Source organism: Hyla sarda, chromosome 3 (genome assembly GCF_029499605.1).
Source record: "Hyla sarda isolate aHylSar1 chromosome 3, aHylSar1.hap1, whole genome shotgun sequence".
Lineage (NCBI taxonomy): Eukaryota > Metazoa > Chordata > Amphibia > Anura > Hylidae > Hyla > Hyla sarda.
The window spans coordinates 367,703,139-367,719,045 of NC_079191.1; the positions used below are offsets into that span (position 1 = coordinate 367,703,139).

A 15,907-nucleotide genomic window follows, 5' to 3' on the forward strand; every position below is an offset into this window, starting at 1 on the left:
TTCATGTACTGTCAAAGTTATACCTTTGTTGTAACTTAGTTAATACTGGAGACAATGTAGCAAACACTGTCAGCGGTGAAAGTGTAAGGTCTCGATGCACAGCACTACTCGCCCTCCTTCTGAAACCTCAGGTCCGGGCTGGCACGGCTGTGTCCGGCACTTTGGATATCGGTGCCCGCCTGAGTGATATGCTGGGTGAGTGGCTGAGTCTCCGCGGGCTCAGAGTGTCCTGGGCTGGCACTGGAGACGTCCGGCCTTGGGAAGGATGATGTCCAGGAGTAACTCTGCCGACCGGGGCTGTGAGTAGATGCAGGGAACAGGTGGTGCAGGTTGCACGTGTGAATGAGGCGCTAACAGCGTGCGTGCAGCAGTGGTCCCGATTATCGCGGGCATCCAGCTGTTGCAAATAGAATATAGCAGATACAGTCTGTTTGAAGTGATATACATTTATGGATAAGGTGCAGATATATGGGCTAGACGCGTTTCAAGGCCACAGGCCTTTTCTTCAGTAGCTATGGGCTGTTAGCGCCTCATTCACACATGCAACCTCCACCACCTGTTCCCTGCATCTACTTACAGCCCCGTTCGGCAACACCTTTAACCTCAAGCACATTATTCCTTTTATCCTAAGTGAGCTGCACATATTTTACATTTTCCATAAATTTAATAGAAGACCTGGTCCTATTTTCGGAGAAACACGGTAGTATATGTCTAGACCACCTATAAGCTGGTTAACTTTACACCAAAAATCTGCCCTAAAATTTCACAAGCAAGCCTTGTCCCTGATAAGATACCAGATTGTGGTGCAACCAGTGTCAAAAGTCTAGCACATTTTCAATGATAAATCTGCCCCATATCTTGCACTTATAAACTTTCATTCTTCTAGTGTAATTATTCATTAAAGGGGGTGCTCCACTGGAAAAAAAAAAATTCTTTTAATCAACTGGTGCCAGAAAGTTAAACAGATTTGTAAATTATTTCTATTAAAAAATCTTAATCCTTCCAGTACTTATCAGCTGCTGTATACTGTAGAGGAAGTTCTTTTCTTTTTGAATTTCTTTTTTTCCTGACCACAGTGCTCTCTGCTGACACCTCTGTCCATTTTAGGTACTGTCCAGAGTAGGAGCAAATCCCCATAGAACAGTGGTTATTAACATTTTTGGCGACTGTACCCCCCCCCAAAGGCTGAAAGTATGTCTGCGGGTACCCCTTGCGTGGAATTTACGCACGAGAGGTACCCGCGGACAAAAGGCGAGTGCTTACCTTTATACTAATACTTAATCCCCTTGTGCCATTGTTCCTCCCCCCCCTCCACCTTCATCCCCTTGTGCCATTATTCCCCCCTCCATCTTAATCCCTTTGTGCCATTATTATCAGATATGGCAAAAGCGAATCAGAGGGAAGGGGGAAATTATGGCACAAGAGGATAAAGATAGGGGGGGGTGGGGGGTAAATGGCAAAGGGGTATCCCTCTGCCGCTTCCATAGTGCCGTTCCCGGAGTCCCGTTCGGTGCCGCACAGAAGGGTGACGTCCTCATGCGCTGTGCGGCACTTCCACGTGATGTCATGTCTCCCCAGCAACCACGCAGCCCGTCAAGTAGCCGAACAGTTCCTAAAGTGGACAGAGGTGTCAGCAGAGAACACTGGTCAGGCAAAGAGGAAATTCAAAAAGAAAATAACTTCCTGTGTGTCTTAACAGCAGCTAATTCTGGAAGGATTCATATTTTTTAATAAAGTAATTTACAAAGCTGTGTAACTTTCTGTCACCAAAAAAAAAAAAAAACTTTTTCCAGTGGAGTACCCCTTTAACCCCTTAAGGACTCAGGGTTTTTCAGTTTTTGCACTTTCGTTTTTTCCTCCTTACCTTTTAAAAATCATAACCCTTTCAATTTTCCACCTAAAAATCCATATTATTGCATATTTTTGGCGTCACCAATTCTACTTTGCAGTGACATTAGTCATTTTACCCAAAAATTCACGGCGAAACGGAAAAAAAAATCATTGTGCGACAAAATCGAAGAAAAAAATGCCATTTTGTAACTTTTGGGGGCTTCCGTTTCTACGCAGTGCATATTTCGGTAAAAATGACACCTTATCATTATTCTGTAGGTCCATACAGTTAAAATGGTACCCTACTTATATAGGTGTGATTTTGTCATAACTACATACAGGAAAATTTATACGTTTAAAAATGTCCTCTTCTGACCCCCAAAACTTTTTATTTTTCCACGTACAGGGCGGTATGAGGACTCATTTTTTGCACCGTGATCTGAAGTTTTTATCGGTACAATTTTTGTTTTGATCGTACTTTTTGATCACTTTTTATTCATTTTTTAATGGTATAAAAAGTGACCAAAAATACGCTTTTTTGGACTTTGGAATTTTTTTGCGCGCACGCCATTGACCGTGCGGTTTAATTAATGATATATTTTTATAGTTCGGACATTTACTCACGCGGCAATACCACATATGTTTATTTTTTTTTATTTACACTGTTACATTTTTTTTTATGGGAAAAGGGGGGTGATTCAAACTTTTATTAGGGAAGGGGTTAAATGATCTTTATTACACTGCACACACTGATCTCTCATCCTGATCACAGGCGTGTATTAACACGCCTGTGATCAGTGTTATCGGCGCTTGACTGCTCCTGCCTGGATCTCAGGCACGGAGCAGTCATTCGTCGATCGGACACCGAGGAGGCAGGTAAGGGCCCTCCTGGTGTCCTGTAAGCTGTTCGGGACGCCACGATTTCACAGAGGCGGTCCTGAACAGCCCGACTGGCTAGCCGGGATAGTTTCACTTTCACTTTAGAAGCGGCGGTCAGCTTTGACTGCCGCTTCTAAAGGGTTAATACCGCACATTGCCGCGATCGGCGATGTGTGGTATTAGCCGCAGGTCCCGGCCGTTGATGAGCGCCGGGACCGACGCGATGTGATGCTAGGTCGCAGCGCGACCCCGCTTCATATTGCTGGAGCCGGTGCAGGACGTAAATATACGTCCTGCGTCATTAAGGGGTTAAAGATCACACAAAATCCACTATTGGTTTGTGCAAAGTTGGGCTGCAGTAACTTTCTGCTATGTTCACTGCAAGTGCTGCTAATATTTTTTTCCTTCTTTTACCCTAGACAACATTGCTTGATTTAGATGCACTAGCGCGACATTTGGCTGACTGCATTCGCAGGTAGGACCGTTTTCTGTCATTACTACTTAAAGGCTATTTCAGTTGTAGAAAGTGATTAATTTTATAAGCTATACAGGTTTTTAATATACTTTGACTCAGTTAATCGGCCTTAAGTGGTACTTTCACAGCTATATGTCTCTGTGCAGCTGTAAACAAACAAGTTCTCACTTTTTGACTACCAGCGGAGATCTTACAAACCATGAGGAGCTAATACACCAACTTTTTTTTATCCATTTATTTATTTTTATTTACAGATTGAATAAGCTTAATTTACCAAAGCTAGTATACTCCTTTTAAACCTGTTTTTAGGGATTGATGTACTCTATTTCCCTTAATAGCAGAGAAATTCTGGATTACCAGGATGGCAATGTAGAAGATGATGGTATGACAGGACTCCTGAGGTTGGCCACCAGTGTCATCAAACATAAACCGCCTTTCAAATTTTCTAGAGAAGGACAGGTAGGGGCTCATTGTATGTGCCGGTTATTAGAAATGACTGGTAGCTTTATCAATTATATTAACATGTGGTTTCCTTCTTGTTTTCAGGAGTTCCTCAGAGATGTCTTTAATCTCCTGTTCATGTTACCAAGTTTAAAGGACAGACTGCAGCCCAAATGTAAATCTCATTCTTCCCGAGCGGCAGCATATGACCTCTTAGTGGAAATGGTAAAGGGCTCAGTGGAGAACTACAGGCTGTTACACAACTGGGTAATGGCACAGCACATGCAGTGTAAGAGCCTGAGAATTTATATTACTTTACAGTCTTTCCTCTTTTTTTGCTCTAACCTCCCTATATGACTATATAGGCTTTATAAACGTGTTTAAGAGTTACCCACGTCATGATTCCAATCTCATGTTCCTTCTGGAATACTTCAAAGAGGATCTAAGTCACTTCTGCTCACATGTCCATTTGTTTTAAATTAAAAATTGTATTTCCCATGAAGCAAGAATGATGGAGCATCTTGTAGTGGGATGATTGTCCTCTTTATCAATATTGTGTGTCCTTCATGATACTGCCATCACAATCATGTGGGTGCTCCTCGTGTTGGCAGATGGAATGGTAACACTCAGTTTTCAATTTATTTATACTTTTCAAAAGGCAATAAGAGCAAAGGTGACCATAAACATAACCTGCAGGAATGTTGACAGGTCCTAGTTAAACTGTCAACTGATTAGGCTTAGGCCAGTTTAACTATAATGTAATACAAATGCATTTTCTCTATCGGCTCCATTGGGGGACACAGACCGTGGGTGTATGCTGCTGTCTCTAGGTGGTGTGACACTATGGCAACAAGAAAGTCTGCTTCTCCCAGCAGGATATACCTGCCTCCAGGCCCTGAGCTAATCAGTTTAAAGGAGTAGTCCAGTGGTGATTCAGTGGTGAGCAACTTATCCCCTATCCTAAGGATAGGGGATAAGTTTGAGATCGCAGGGGGTCCGACCGCTGGGGCCCCCTGCAATCTCCTGTACGGAGCCCCGACAGCCCGCGGGAAGGGGGCGTGTCGACCTCCGCACGAGGCGGCGGCCGACACGCCCCCTCAATACAACTCTATGGCAGAGCCGAAGCGCTGCCTTCGGCAATCTCCGGCTCTGCCATAGAGATGTATTGAGGGGGCGTGTCGGCCGCCGCCTCGTGCGGGGGTCGACACCCGCTATCTCGGCGGAGAGCCGGGGCCCCGTACAGAGAGATCGCAGGGGGCCCCAGCGGTCGGACCCCCCGCGATCTCAAACTTATCCCCTATCCTTAGGATAGGGGATAAGTTTTTCACCACTGGACTACCCCTTTAAGCTTAGTGTCTGAAGGAGGTGGACATGGTCTGGATTTCTCCAGACCAGGTCTTCTGTTTTATTATTTTCCTAGTTAGGGAATGTTAGTTTTTTATTTTGTTTTCTTTCATGTTTTCAGGTGGGGACTCAGAAACTGCGGCTCACTGTTTCCCCATTGCGAGTAAGGGGGCACAGACATTGTGTATATGCGCTGTTAACCCCCTCTCGCCAACGGTCAGCGCCTGGGGTTGTACCTCATGGATCCGGGTCCCCCTATTCCCTGCTCACCTCGCTCGCACATGGTAGCTCGGCGTGATGCAGGTAACAGAAAGCTGACTGAAGACCTCACAGAAGACTTCATGAGGTAAGCTCTTCTAACTGAGGTGAGTATATATTCTTCTCCCTTTAGGTGCTGAGTTGCAACATCTGGAGACCCTCATTTTGTGGCCCACCTTTCAGGGTCCAAGGGGCTGGCCTTTGTTAGTGGCTCTATTTTATGTTCTAAAAAAGGTGGAGCAATGGCATATTGGGGAATGTATAGTTTACTTTATTATGCACATGTGTGTGTGTGAGTGTGTGTTATACTAAGTGGCTTACAGCCGCGGCGCTTATTATGCGGCTGACAGCCGCGGCGCTTGTACTTCGGGCGCATGAAGCGCCGACTTGCTTTCACTTTCGGCAGCAGACGGCTGCTGGCGGTTATGTGTATCGCCCTCTCATTTCCCCGCGGGTGCATATACGACTAACATATGCGCTCGGGGCAAGGAGCGGGTGCCATTACTGTGGTTCTTCTCGGCGCGAATCATCCTCCAATCAGCGCTGTGCGCGCGATTCAGGTGGCAGGGGCCAATCAGACAGTGCCCCTGCTCCAGGAGCGCACCTCTCAGGATATTGGCTAGCCTGTTCTCCTTTCTGTCTGCATAGAGCGGTGTTTCCTCTCAGCAGGGAAAGAGTGTTACAGTGTTGGGGGTTAAAATCTTTACTGTCACAGGGGACACAAATCTGTTCCTCCCTCTAAACTGACAGCTAGACTGCTAGTCTTCTATTTTGTCTGTATGACATATTATTCCAAAAATGCCTGGTTCTGGTGAGCCCCCAGACCCCATAGCTTCCCCGGATGTTACAGTTCCGGTGGATTCGGCCGCCCCTCCAGCCTGGGTTTCTTCCTATCCCAGTGTATGGCTGACTTGACTCTAGTCTCCCTTTCGGTGGCTGAGGCCTCCCGTGACATGGTGTCTACCTTGAAGAGGTCTGCCCTGCGCCGGCCCTCTATTGGGTCCCGCTCCTCTTTTCCACAAGCCTCACACTCTCACAAGCGTACTAGGGGTGCTTTTTCCGACTCTTACATTGAGTCTTCAGGTAGACGTGGGCGTCCCCCCCCGTGGGTCTCGCCCCCCCCCGGGTCGTCTGGTCACAGATGTCGCTCCTCTAGAGGACGTTCCCGGAATCGCCGCTCTGCCTCGCCAGAGCCGCGTACCCGGTCAGGGCTGCATCCACTCCGGCATCTGACTCAGAGGACCGCTCGGATACAGTTGAAGCGGTGAACTCATTGGTTGTGGCCATAACAGACACCTTTCACTTAGAGGATCCAGGATCTTTGGACGTGACTCCTGAAGTATCCTTTCATCGTGCTCAACCAGCACCTCAAGGGTTCAGCTCTCACGCTGAATTTCACATTCTTCTGGAATCTGCATGGAAACATCCGGACAAGAGGTTCCCGGGAATTAAGAGGGTTCAAGTGTGTTACCCATTCGCCAAGGACCTTGCCTCTAAGGTGGTTTCCCCTCTCTCGGTGGTTCCACCAATTTCCTGCCTCTCTAGGCTACTACACTGCCGCTAGCAGATGCTGCTGCCTTCAAGGACTCGACAGACAAGAAGGTGGAGTCCTTAGCGAAGTTTGCCTCTGAAGCAGCAGGCTTTTCTCTGCTTCCCACCTTCGCCTCTGCATGGGGGTCCAAGGCCCTTTCGGTGTACTGCTCAAAACGCAGTCAGTGTATCCTGACGGGATTCCCCCCAGAGGATCCATTTTGCTTTGGTTCTCCAATGCTCTAAAGCTGGGGACTTTCTGTGCACAGCTTCCATGCAGTTAGTCCGTTGTGCTGCCTTTGCTGTGGGTCTCCTAGCGGCCCTCCGCTGCTCCATGTGGCTTAGGGCGTGGGATTCGGATGCAGCCTTCAAAAGGTTTCTTACAGAGTTTCCTTTTACTGGTACCTGTCTTTTTGACAAGCGCCTTGTCGAGATTATCTCTGAGGCGACGGGGGGTAAGAGTTACTTGTTGCCTCAAAATAAGGCTCGCTTTTCTTCCCAGGGGAAGTCCTCTTCCTTTTGGACCTTTGGCCCCAATAAGGGGTCTGGGCAGGCGCCTTCGCGGGACAAGAGGTCTCCCTCTTTCCGGGCGCATCAGTCTTGGGAGTCGGACACCAACCGTTCTGGCTGTTTTGCGGCCAAATCTGGTAACAGCAATCCCACTTCCCCATGGAGTGAAGCCACCACCCGCAGGTTTTTCTCGGGTGGGAGGTCGTCTTTTACTTTTTCGAGACAACTGGACCACACACATTCAGGAAGTCCAGAGCCCCCCGGACTCCTTCTCTGGCGAAGCAGTTTCGGGAGGCCCTCCAGTCCCTGCCAAGCGAGTCATTGTCCCCATTCCTCCAAGGGATTGTTTTCGGGGTTTTTTATTCCAATTTTTTTGTGGTCCCCAAGGAAGGCGGTTTGGTGCGACAGATTCTGGACCTCAATCGTCTCACCGTCATCTTCTCCGCCACTTCCGAATGTATTTCGCTGTATTTCAGCCGGGGGGAGTCGGGGCTTAGCTCCGCCCTCCTCCCCCGCTTCGGCAGCCGGGGACATTCCTTCCCTTTCCCCCTCCCAGCCGTCGGGCATTTAAAATGGCTGAGGGAGATTAGGCTTATAGCTCTGCCACCTTCCCTCGCGGATTCAGGGTATCTATTCTGTTTCCCCCCGCACTCTCCGGCAGTGGGGCGAGTGGGGAGTGCATAGGGGAGGAGTTGTCCAGCACGGATCCTCCTCTTTTTTTTTTTCCTTTGGCCTGGCCTGGCAGCTATAGAGTCCAATCTTTCCCCAAAAAACTATAAAAATAAATTGTGCATATAATAAATATTATATATATATATATATATATATGTATAATTTTTTAAAATTTTTTAAAATTATATATATCTCAATTAAATCAGGTGTTACACACGTCCCCCAAATGTGGCCATTTACTGAATATCAGCTCTTGGTTGTATGCTTATCAACGAGCTCCCTCTGGTGGCAACCTTCTGGCCTTCAGTCACTCCATCTCAGACCTTCAGACAGAACTTAAGTGACCCACTCTGGCGGATCATTACGGAGGATGAATATTCTCTTACATAATCCTGGGGATACATGTTATGCTGTTTCCCCTGCTGACTATTGCCAGGTCCTGTTTGCCTTGCCCACAGACTATTCCAAAGTCTGCCATGTGGCCTTTCATTCCCTGGAGGGCATTTGGAAACCTACCTGCCGTGGTTTCCTCCACCGCCGGTCACCCATCTTATGTAGCCGTATTTTTCCCTGTACCCCATAACTAGGGGGTTGCCAGAGGAATGACCCTGCGTGTGCAATGGTCCCTATACCAGTAAGCCAGACTGTCTGCCTGTTTTTCTTCTCATCTCCCGTCTTCTGCAGCTGGAGTTCCAGATTCCCACCTTTGGTGTGAAGGTTTCACGGATGTAGCCCTGCGGGAACATCTATTGGACTTTTACATTGAGGGGTCACATTGGTCGGCATGGTTTCCTCTACCGCCTGTCATTCATCTCAGTGCTGCCGTATCCGTGGCTGGAATTCCGGTACCCCACTACTAGTGTGAGATGTCCAGAGAAATGACCCGTGTATACTATGGATCCTATGCTAGTAAGCCAGACAATGGTCTGCGTGGCTTTTCCGCCGCCTGTCACTCATCACACGGTGATGTATCTGCGGCTGGAGTTCCTGTACCCCACTACTAGTGTGCAGTGTCCGAAGAAGTGACTCGGTGTGGACCCTATACCAGTAAGCCAGACAGTGGTGTGCGTGGTTCCCTCACCGCCTGTCACTCATTGTACGTAAATTTTTCTGCGACTGGAGATCCGGTACCCCACTACTAGTGTGAGATGTCAGATGAAGTGACCCGGCGTGTCCTATGGACCCTATATGGGGCAACGGGGATACAATCCATGGCTCCTCCGCCTCCCCTGATCTCCGGGACGGCGGGTATACTATCCATGGCTTCTGGGCCTAATTGCCCTCCCGCATGCATCAAAGTGGCACAGTGCTCTCCTATAGGTGCTGTTGTCTCATTATAGCCGCAGGCCAGCACCTGGAGGTGTCCTTGTTAAGCTTGACTGTGGTCTGCACGGTTTCTGCTGCTGTCCGTCTCCTATCACAGGACTGCCGCGTGCAGGCCAGGAGTTTCCCGTACCTCCCTGCTGGTGTGGGACAGGGTCCCTGCAGGTGCTAGGGACTGGTGCCAGTCAGCTAGACATTTGTCTGCATAGTCTCCTACACCACCAGGTCGCCCATCAGATCGGCCGCACTCCAGTACCCCACTTCTGTGGGGGACTTTGAAGGAGTGACCCTGCACATTCAGGGATCCTTTGCCAGTCAGCCAGGTGGTTGTTTGTCTGTATGGTTTCCTACTGTGTCGGGTCGCCTGCCATAATTCCTGCACTGTGGCGGAAATTCATTAACACACTGCCAGGTGAGGTTCTGAATGAGTGAGCCCATGTCGTTCTGTGGGCCCTATACCATGCACCACATGCCTGCCGGTCTCGTGGTAACCCAATTTCAGTGTGTTGTTCTGAATGCGGTGTCCCGGTGTGTTCTATGGTCCCTGTGCCCATTAGCCAGACTGTGTATGCATGGGTTTCTAATCCACCAGGTCACCTCCCTCCTTCCTGCTGCTCCCGCAGCTGCAATCCGGGGACTCACTTTTTAATTGAGAGTTTCCGAAAACGTGACTCTGTGGTTTCATTGGATATTCTCTCTTCCTTTTACCTGTAACTTGGTCTGGTTCCGCTTGGTTTCCTGCACCACATGCATCCTTAACCTCTTGCGTCTGCAACAGCAGTCCTGGTGTGTATCACCATTTGTAGACTGGGTGTGGGCTTTTCCTGCAGATTCCATGTACCTTTGCAGTGACAGCAGCACTCTCTGTTCCCTCTATGTGGGTCTGCTACGCAATGGTTATGACACACCGTTAGGTACTGCGCTTGTTTTCCATACTGCCAGCAATTTGGATGTCTGTGGTTTCGTGGTGGCAGCTGTTTTGGTGCTTTACTACTATCATGCGGTAACCATGTCTGTGTCCCTACATATGCTATGGACGCTCTGCATGTATACCACCCCTTGTTTTCACCTCCACCAAAGGGACTGTTTCGCTGAGCACTTCTACTGCTGACATGGAGTCATCTCCCTCTTTCCCCCCTACATTGGTGGGGTACCTGGCTGGGCCTTTGGTTTTGCTGAGAGCATTTGAAGAGCTTTGCACAAGCTATTCCTGTGTGCTTACTGCCCACTGTTGCAGCCTGGCTCTCCCCCTGTTTCTAGGGTTTTTTCCTACTGCTCATGCAGCCAGGGCGCTCTCCTCTGTTGCAGTTTATGCAATCATGTATGGCTCAGCGAAAGCCAGTCCTGGCCATGTTCTGTTGTTTGCGCCCTGCCATTGCTCTCCTTCCTTGACGCAATCTCTCGGAAGGGGTGTGTTTATCCTTCCCTTTGACAGTGTCAGTTGCTCTACTCTGACATGACATTCATGTAACCTTCATGTACCCAGATCCTGAGAGTCCCAACTGGGTTCCCTTTGTTTCCCTCTCTGTTCCGTCCTGACTGGATGTTGCCTTATAATCTAGCTTGGCCCTTCTAGTTCTTAGGGCCTTAGTAATAGTTGTGGTCTCGGGCACGGTAGCATTCCTGCCCAGACTTCTCCTATACATCTCCTCCTTTTGGGGTCCATGTAATCCGGTCAGCCGGATTACGCCAGTCGGGCCAATTTGGCATCTACGTGGATGTGCTTATCTCTCCTCGTTTTTTACCGCTGTTCTGGCACTGTATCAGACTGTCCGTTTCCGCCAGGGTGCTTGTGGCGTTCCCCTGGGACTTTGGTTTTGGAGCCTGCCGCTTTTCAAGTTAAGGTCATTGATCTTATGCATCATGCCTTTCTAGAGCCGGTTTCCATCTCTCTTCCTTTTTTTTTTTCTGAGACTCTGGTCTCCACCTTGACTGTGCTCGCCTTCTGCTCAGGCGTGCGCTGCTCTCCCTGCCATTTTTCGCCATGCTTTCTTGATTCTCTGGCTGGGGTTGTCGCATCCATTTCTATTTTTGTTTCCCAGCCAGGCTGGCCCTCTGTCCAGTTCTGTGTTTCTGGGTGTCTGGTTTCTACCTCTTTCCAGGATGGGTACGGCCGTCAGGCTTCCTAGGCAGCCATTTTTTTGTCTCTCTATGTTGACCATAGGTTTGAGTCTCTTCAACGGATGATCCCTTCCTTGGCATCCTAGTCCATCTCCTTGGACGGTGGGACCTTCCGGACACTCAGTTTCTAGGTCTTGGTTGCCTATTGGCCCAGGTTTAATCTGCGAGCCTTACGGATGAATAGGGTTTAGTTTTCGGACTTTCTCTGGTGGTTTATTCCCACCCTAGGGGACTGCTTTGGTACGTCCCATCAGTATAGGTGTCCCCCAATGAAGAGCGACTGCGAAAAGGAGATTTTTTTTGCACTTTCCGTAAAATCTTTCTCTTAGCCTTCATTGGGGGACCCATTTCTTAATTTTTTAAATCCGGATCCTCTTTTTTGGTTTTTGAGGTTTTTCTCCGAGATTCTTTTCTAGGGTCCTTTGGACATATTTCTTTGTTGGTTTCTCCTACTGCTTTGTGACAAAAGTGGGCAAGTATAATTTGCCAAGGGGTAGCCGACTTTTTTCCTAGTGGCAAGAGCATATACCCATCAGAATCTGTGTCCCCCAATGAAGGCTACGAGAAAGATTTTACGGGCAGTACAAAAAAATCTCCTTTTTGATTCTATCATTTTAGGATATTTATGGACATTTATCAACGGGTTTAGTCAGGTTTTCTTTACTATAATTGTCGCAAAATTGTCGCAACTGCGACTACGTGATTTTTCGTGCGACATTTTGACTGGAAAGCGAGAAAAGCAAGTTTTCCAAAAATTAACTACGTAGTAATCATTTTAAAATGGACTACGGGCAGTCAGGTATTTATTAACTGCGACAGTCGCAACTGCGCAAAAAAAAGTCGCAACAGGGTTAAAAATTGACTAAATTTACTCCAGCTCAAACATGGAGCAGAAAAAGCTACTACCAAAGTAAAAAAGGAAAACTTGCTTACGTGAAAGAAAATTATCAACAGGCTGAAACCAGTTGATAAATAAGTCGCACATAAGCAAAAAAAAAGTAAGGAAAAAATTACTAAAAAAAAGAATACATAAGCAAACATTGAGAAATGTCCCTCATTGAGAGCAGAATGATAGGGAAAATGTGATTATATATTAAATGTACAAAAGGCGACATAACAAAATGTGAAAAATGGAAAGGCATTGAAGACTTTCCAAATACACTGTGTGTTTTAATGATGCTATATGATTCCTGCCTAACTTTTTTGTGCCTTTCTCTAAATGTTGTACCATCAGCGTCCCATGCACCTTACAAATGGGACTACTGGCCACATGATGATGTCCGGGCTGAGTGCAGGTTTGTTGGACTCACAAATCTCGGAGCAACTTGTTACTTGGCATCAACCATTCAGCAGCTGTACATGATACCCGTGGCAAGGCAAGCCATCTTTACTGCCAAGGTATTTTTATGGTGTATATATAAATTTTTGAACAATTTTCTTTGTAGAAAGCCAAAAATATGAAATTGGTTATTCTTCTTTCACAGTACTCAGATGATATTAAACATAAGACAACCTTGCTGGAACTTCAGAAAATGTTTACTTATTTAATGGTAAGTAGCTTGGGAGTTTACGTTACATTTTTAAAATTTGATTTACAGTTCTAAAATGATGGGCCCCCTGGCATTTATATTGGGCACTGTCACAATCACACCCTAATCGATCCAGCTGAGACACTGGAGAGAGTGTGATAGGGCAAGGGTTAATGCCACAGACCTCTGGTAACCCTTTTGTAATTGTGTTCTACCCAAGCTTCCTTCAAAACGTTTCCAAGTTGTCACCAAATTTGTAACCACGTTGTAACAAAGGAATGCCACCAGCATCCATATTTATATAGCTTGAATCCAAAGTGTCAAACCTCCTCCATCCCCTCTTCCTGGGTTAATCAGGTGGAGGCTGGACCATTATAGTTGAGGCCTACGTGACTGACCTCCATATCACATCGTCTCTACAAGCATGGTTAGACCAGGTTTCCTTATCTGTGTTTCTAAAGTGTGGTCCTTAAGACCCCCCAGCAAGTCATGTTTTCAGGATTTCCTTAGTCTTTCACAGGTGATATAACACTGGTGATGCCTGATTCACTGATCATAATGATATCACCTGTGAAAGACTAAGGAAATCCAGAAAACATGATTTGTTGGGGGTCTTGAGGACCGCGCTTGAGAAACACTGCCTTATCTTATTCTTAGTTTCTTTATTACCTGAGTTTATGACTGGTGGTATCCTGTCAGGCCATAGTTTACAAACCAGGCCCCAGTAAAACTGTACGATACACAGACACATTAAATACATAAGGATTGATTCCAAACTCAGGCCTTGGGCCTGACCGGCCCCATAGGTTTTATATTTGCATGGCAGATTATTTAAGCCCTATGGCTTTTATTTTTCTAAAGCACACACTTTATTTTTCATTGTTATTTTTTTGAGAGAGACAGCCACCTTTAGACTTTGGGCCCTTGGGCAATAAGCTGATACAAAAAAAAAATGTATGACTTCTAAATACATTATATGGGGAATTAAATGGTGCCAGTAAAAAGAGCAACTTGCCCCACAAAGAATAAGACCATGTTTCATTGGAAACATAACAAAGTTATGGATCGGAAGAAATGTAAACCAATAATAACATTTTGGGAAAATTCAGAGGTTGAAAATGTGTCCTTAGTTAGACCTCGTTGTTGGATGTCTGACAGAAAATATGCATTTTTTTATTTAAATGAAACATTTTTATTAACAGATTTTCCATTTTTACAAACAATTGGTCCCCGAAGGTGGAGAACCAATCCCACAATGACCCCACCTCCACCCCCCATACAAACCCCAAACAAAATCGAAAAGAAGATGTAGAATAAAGAAAAAAAAGCAGACTTGTACCAAACAGTGAGGAAGGGACACACAGATACATACAGCTATGAAAATCATAGATGAGCTCTGTTACACAACATGACAAAGGAAAAGAAGTAGGAAGAGAAATAAAGACTTCCGCAAAGTCCAAGGCATCAAAATAGCTCAGAGTAAGGGTAGGGTCACACGTAACGGATCTGCAGCGTATTTTATGCTGCAGATCCGCCGGTGACCTGACCCATTTTGTGCTTTCAGCGGTTGCCACCATCCCAGTCCCCTGGCTCACTCCGCCCCTGGCCTGCTCGCAGCGGCAATCCTCCACTACAAGCAGCCACACAGTGTGCACTCTTACATCGCGGAGCAGCTGCGATATCTGAGTGCACTGCACATTACTTTGTAATGACATGTACACTGCACATGGCCTCAACTCGGACATCGTGGAGCAGCCGCGATGTCAGAGTGCACTCGCCGATTCGCAGTCCTCCTGTGTGGCTGCTCGTAACGGCGAATTGTCGATGTGAGCTGGCCATGGGCGGAGCGAACGGTGGTGGCAACCGCTGGAGGCACAAAATTGGTCAGGTCACCGGTGGATCTGTAGTGTAAAATACACTGCGGATCCGTTACGTGTGACCCTACCCTAAAGAGGGAAAATAAAAGACAGTGGGTTGAAGACGCCATCAACAGAGTTAAACCAAGTCTATGCAAAAAGGCCGGAATCATCCAGCCACACTCCCCATAACTTCTAATACTTGTGCAAAGCGTTACGCTTACGATATACATCCTTCACCAGATTAAACAGCCAGTTGACTTTAGCAACAAACTCAGTGACTGTCGGGTGGGTTGGGGTTACTATCCAGCCAATGCAATGCAATCCATTTGCGCATCATATACAGCATCCTAGCCACCGCGACATTATGGGGATCCTCAACAGTTAAGTCCTACATATACCCCAGAACACAGACCCGTGGAGAGAGATCAACAGAGACCCTATATACACGTGATATAATGTCAGTGGACCCCTTTCAAAAGGACTCCATAGCAGTGCAAGACAACAGCATGTGAACGAGATCCGCAAACATGCAATTTTTTAGTCCTTATAGTGATACTACTACTTTTGATAAATGTACAATGTAATATAATGCCTATTTTTATTACAGGAGAGTGAATGTAAAGCTTATAACCCCAAACCCTTCTGCAAAACCTATACCATGGACAAACAGCCACTGAACACAGGAGAGCAGAAAGACATGACAGAGTTCTTTACAGATCTCATTACTAAGATTGAAGAAATGTCTCCTGAACTGGTGTGTTCTGTTTAACTTCTGTTTCATATATTTATCATTAAAACAATTGTGTTAACTTTATTTCTTTCTTTTTTTTTTTTTCCTATACAATCGACAGAAAAACACGGTCAAAAGTTTATTTGGAGGTGTAATTACCAATAACGTTGTGTCTTTGGTAAGTAATTTTTGATTGTTTGTGTGTGCAGGAGATGTACGCTTAACAGTTGTTTTTTTTTTTAAAGAATGTCTCAGAGAACATTCACACCTGCATATTTTGCTTAAGATTTTCAGCAGCTGGTTTTGCAACGCATTGACTTCAGTGTGTAGCAAAATCTTCAGCAAAATATACATGTTTAAATGCACTGTTGTGGTCATTCACATGGCTGGGTTCTCCAACCCGTTT

At 46.5% G+C, this 15,907-nt stretch overlaps 1 protein-coding gene across 3 annotated transcripts in view; it reads left to right on the forward strand.

Moving 5' to 3' along the window:
* USP34 (ubiquitin specific peptidase 34) overlaps nt 1-15,907 on the forward strand; it is a 231,391-nt gene that overhangs the window by 132,084 nt on the left and 83,400 nt on the right. For 2 of the 3 annotated variants that reach the window (XM_056567745.1, XM_056567747.1), the window contains 7 exons: nt 3,129-3,184; nt 3,523-3,643; nt 3,731-3,914; nt 12,618-12,781; nt 12,868-12,933; nt 15,379-15,525; nt 15,623-15,679. In XM_056567745.1, coding sequence (XP_056423720.1) covers nt 3,129-3,184; nt 3,523-3,643; nt 3,731-3,914; nt 12,618-12,781; nt 12,868-12,933; nt 15,379-15,525; nt 15,623-15,679 — 795 coding nt within the window. The remainder of the gene's footprint in view (nt 1-3,128; nt 3,185-3,522; nt 3,644-3,730; nt 3,915-12,617; nt 12,782-12,867; nt 12,934-15,378; nt 15,526-15,622; nt 15,680-15,907) is intronic. The other variant, XM_056567746.1, reaches the window with a different exon arrangement.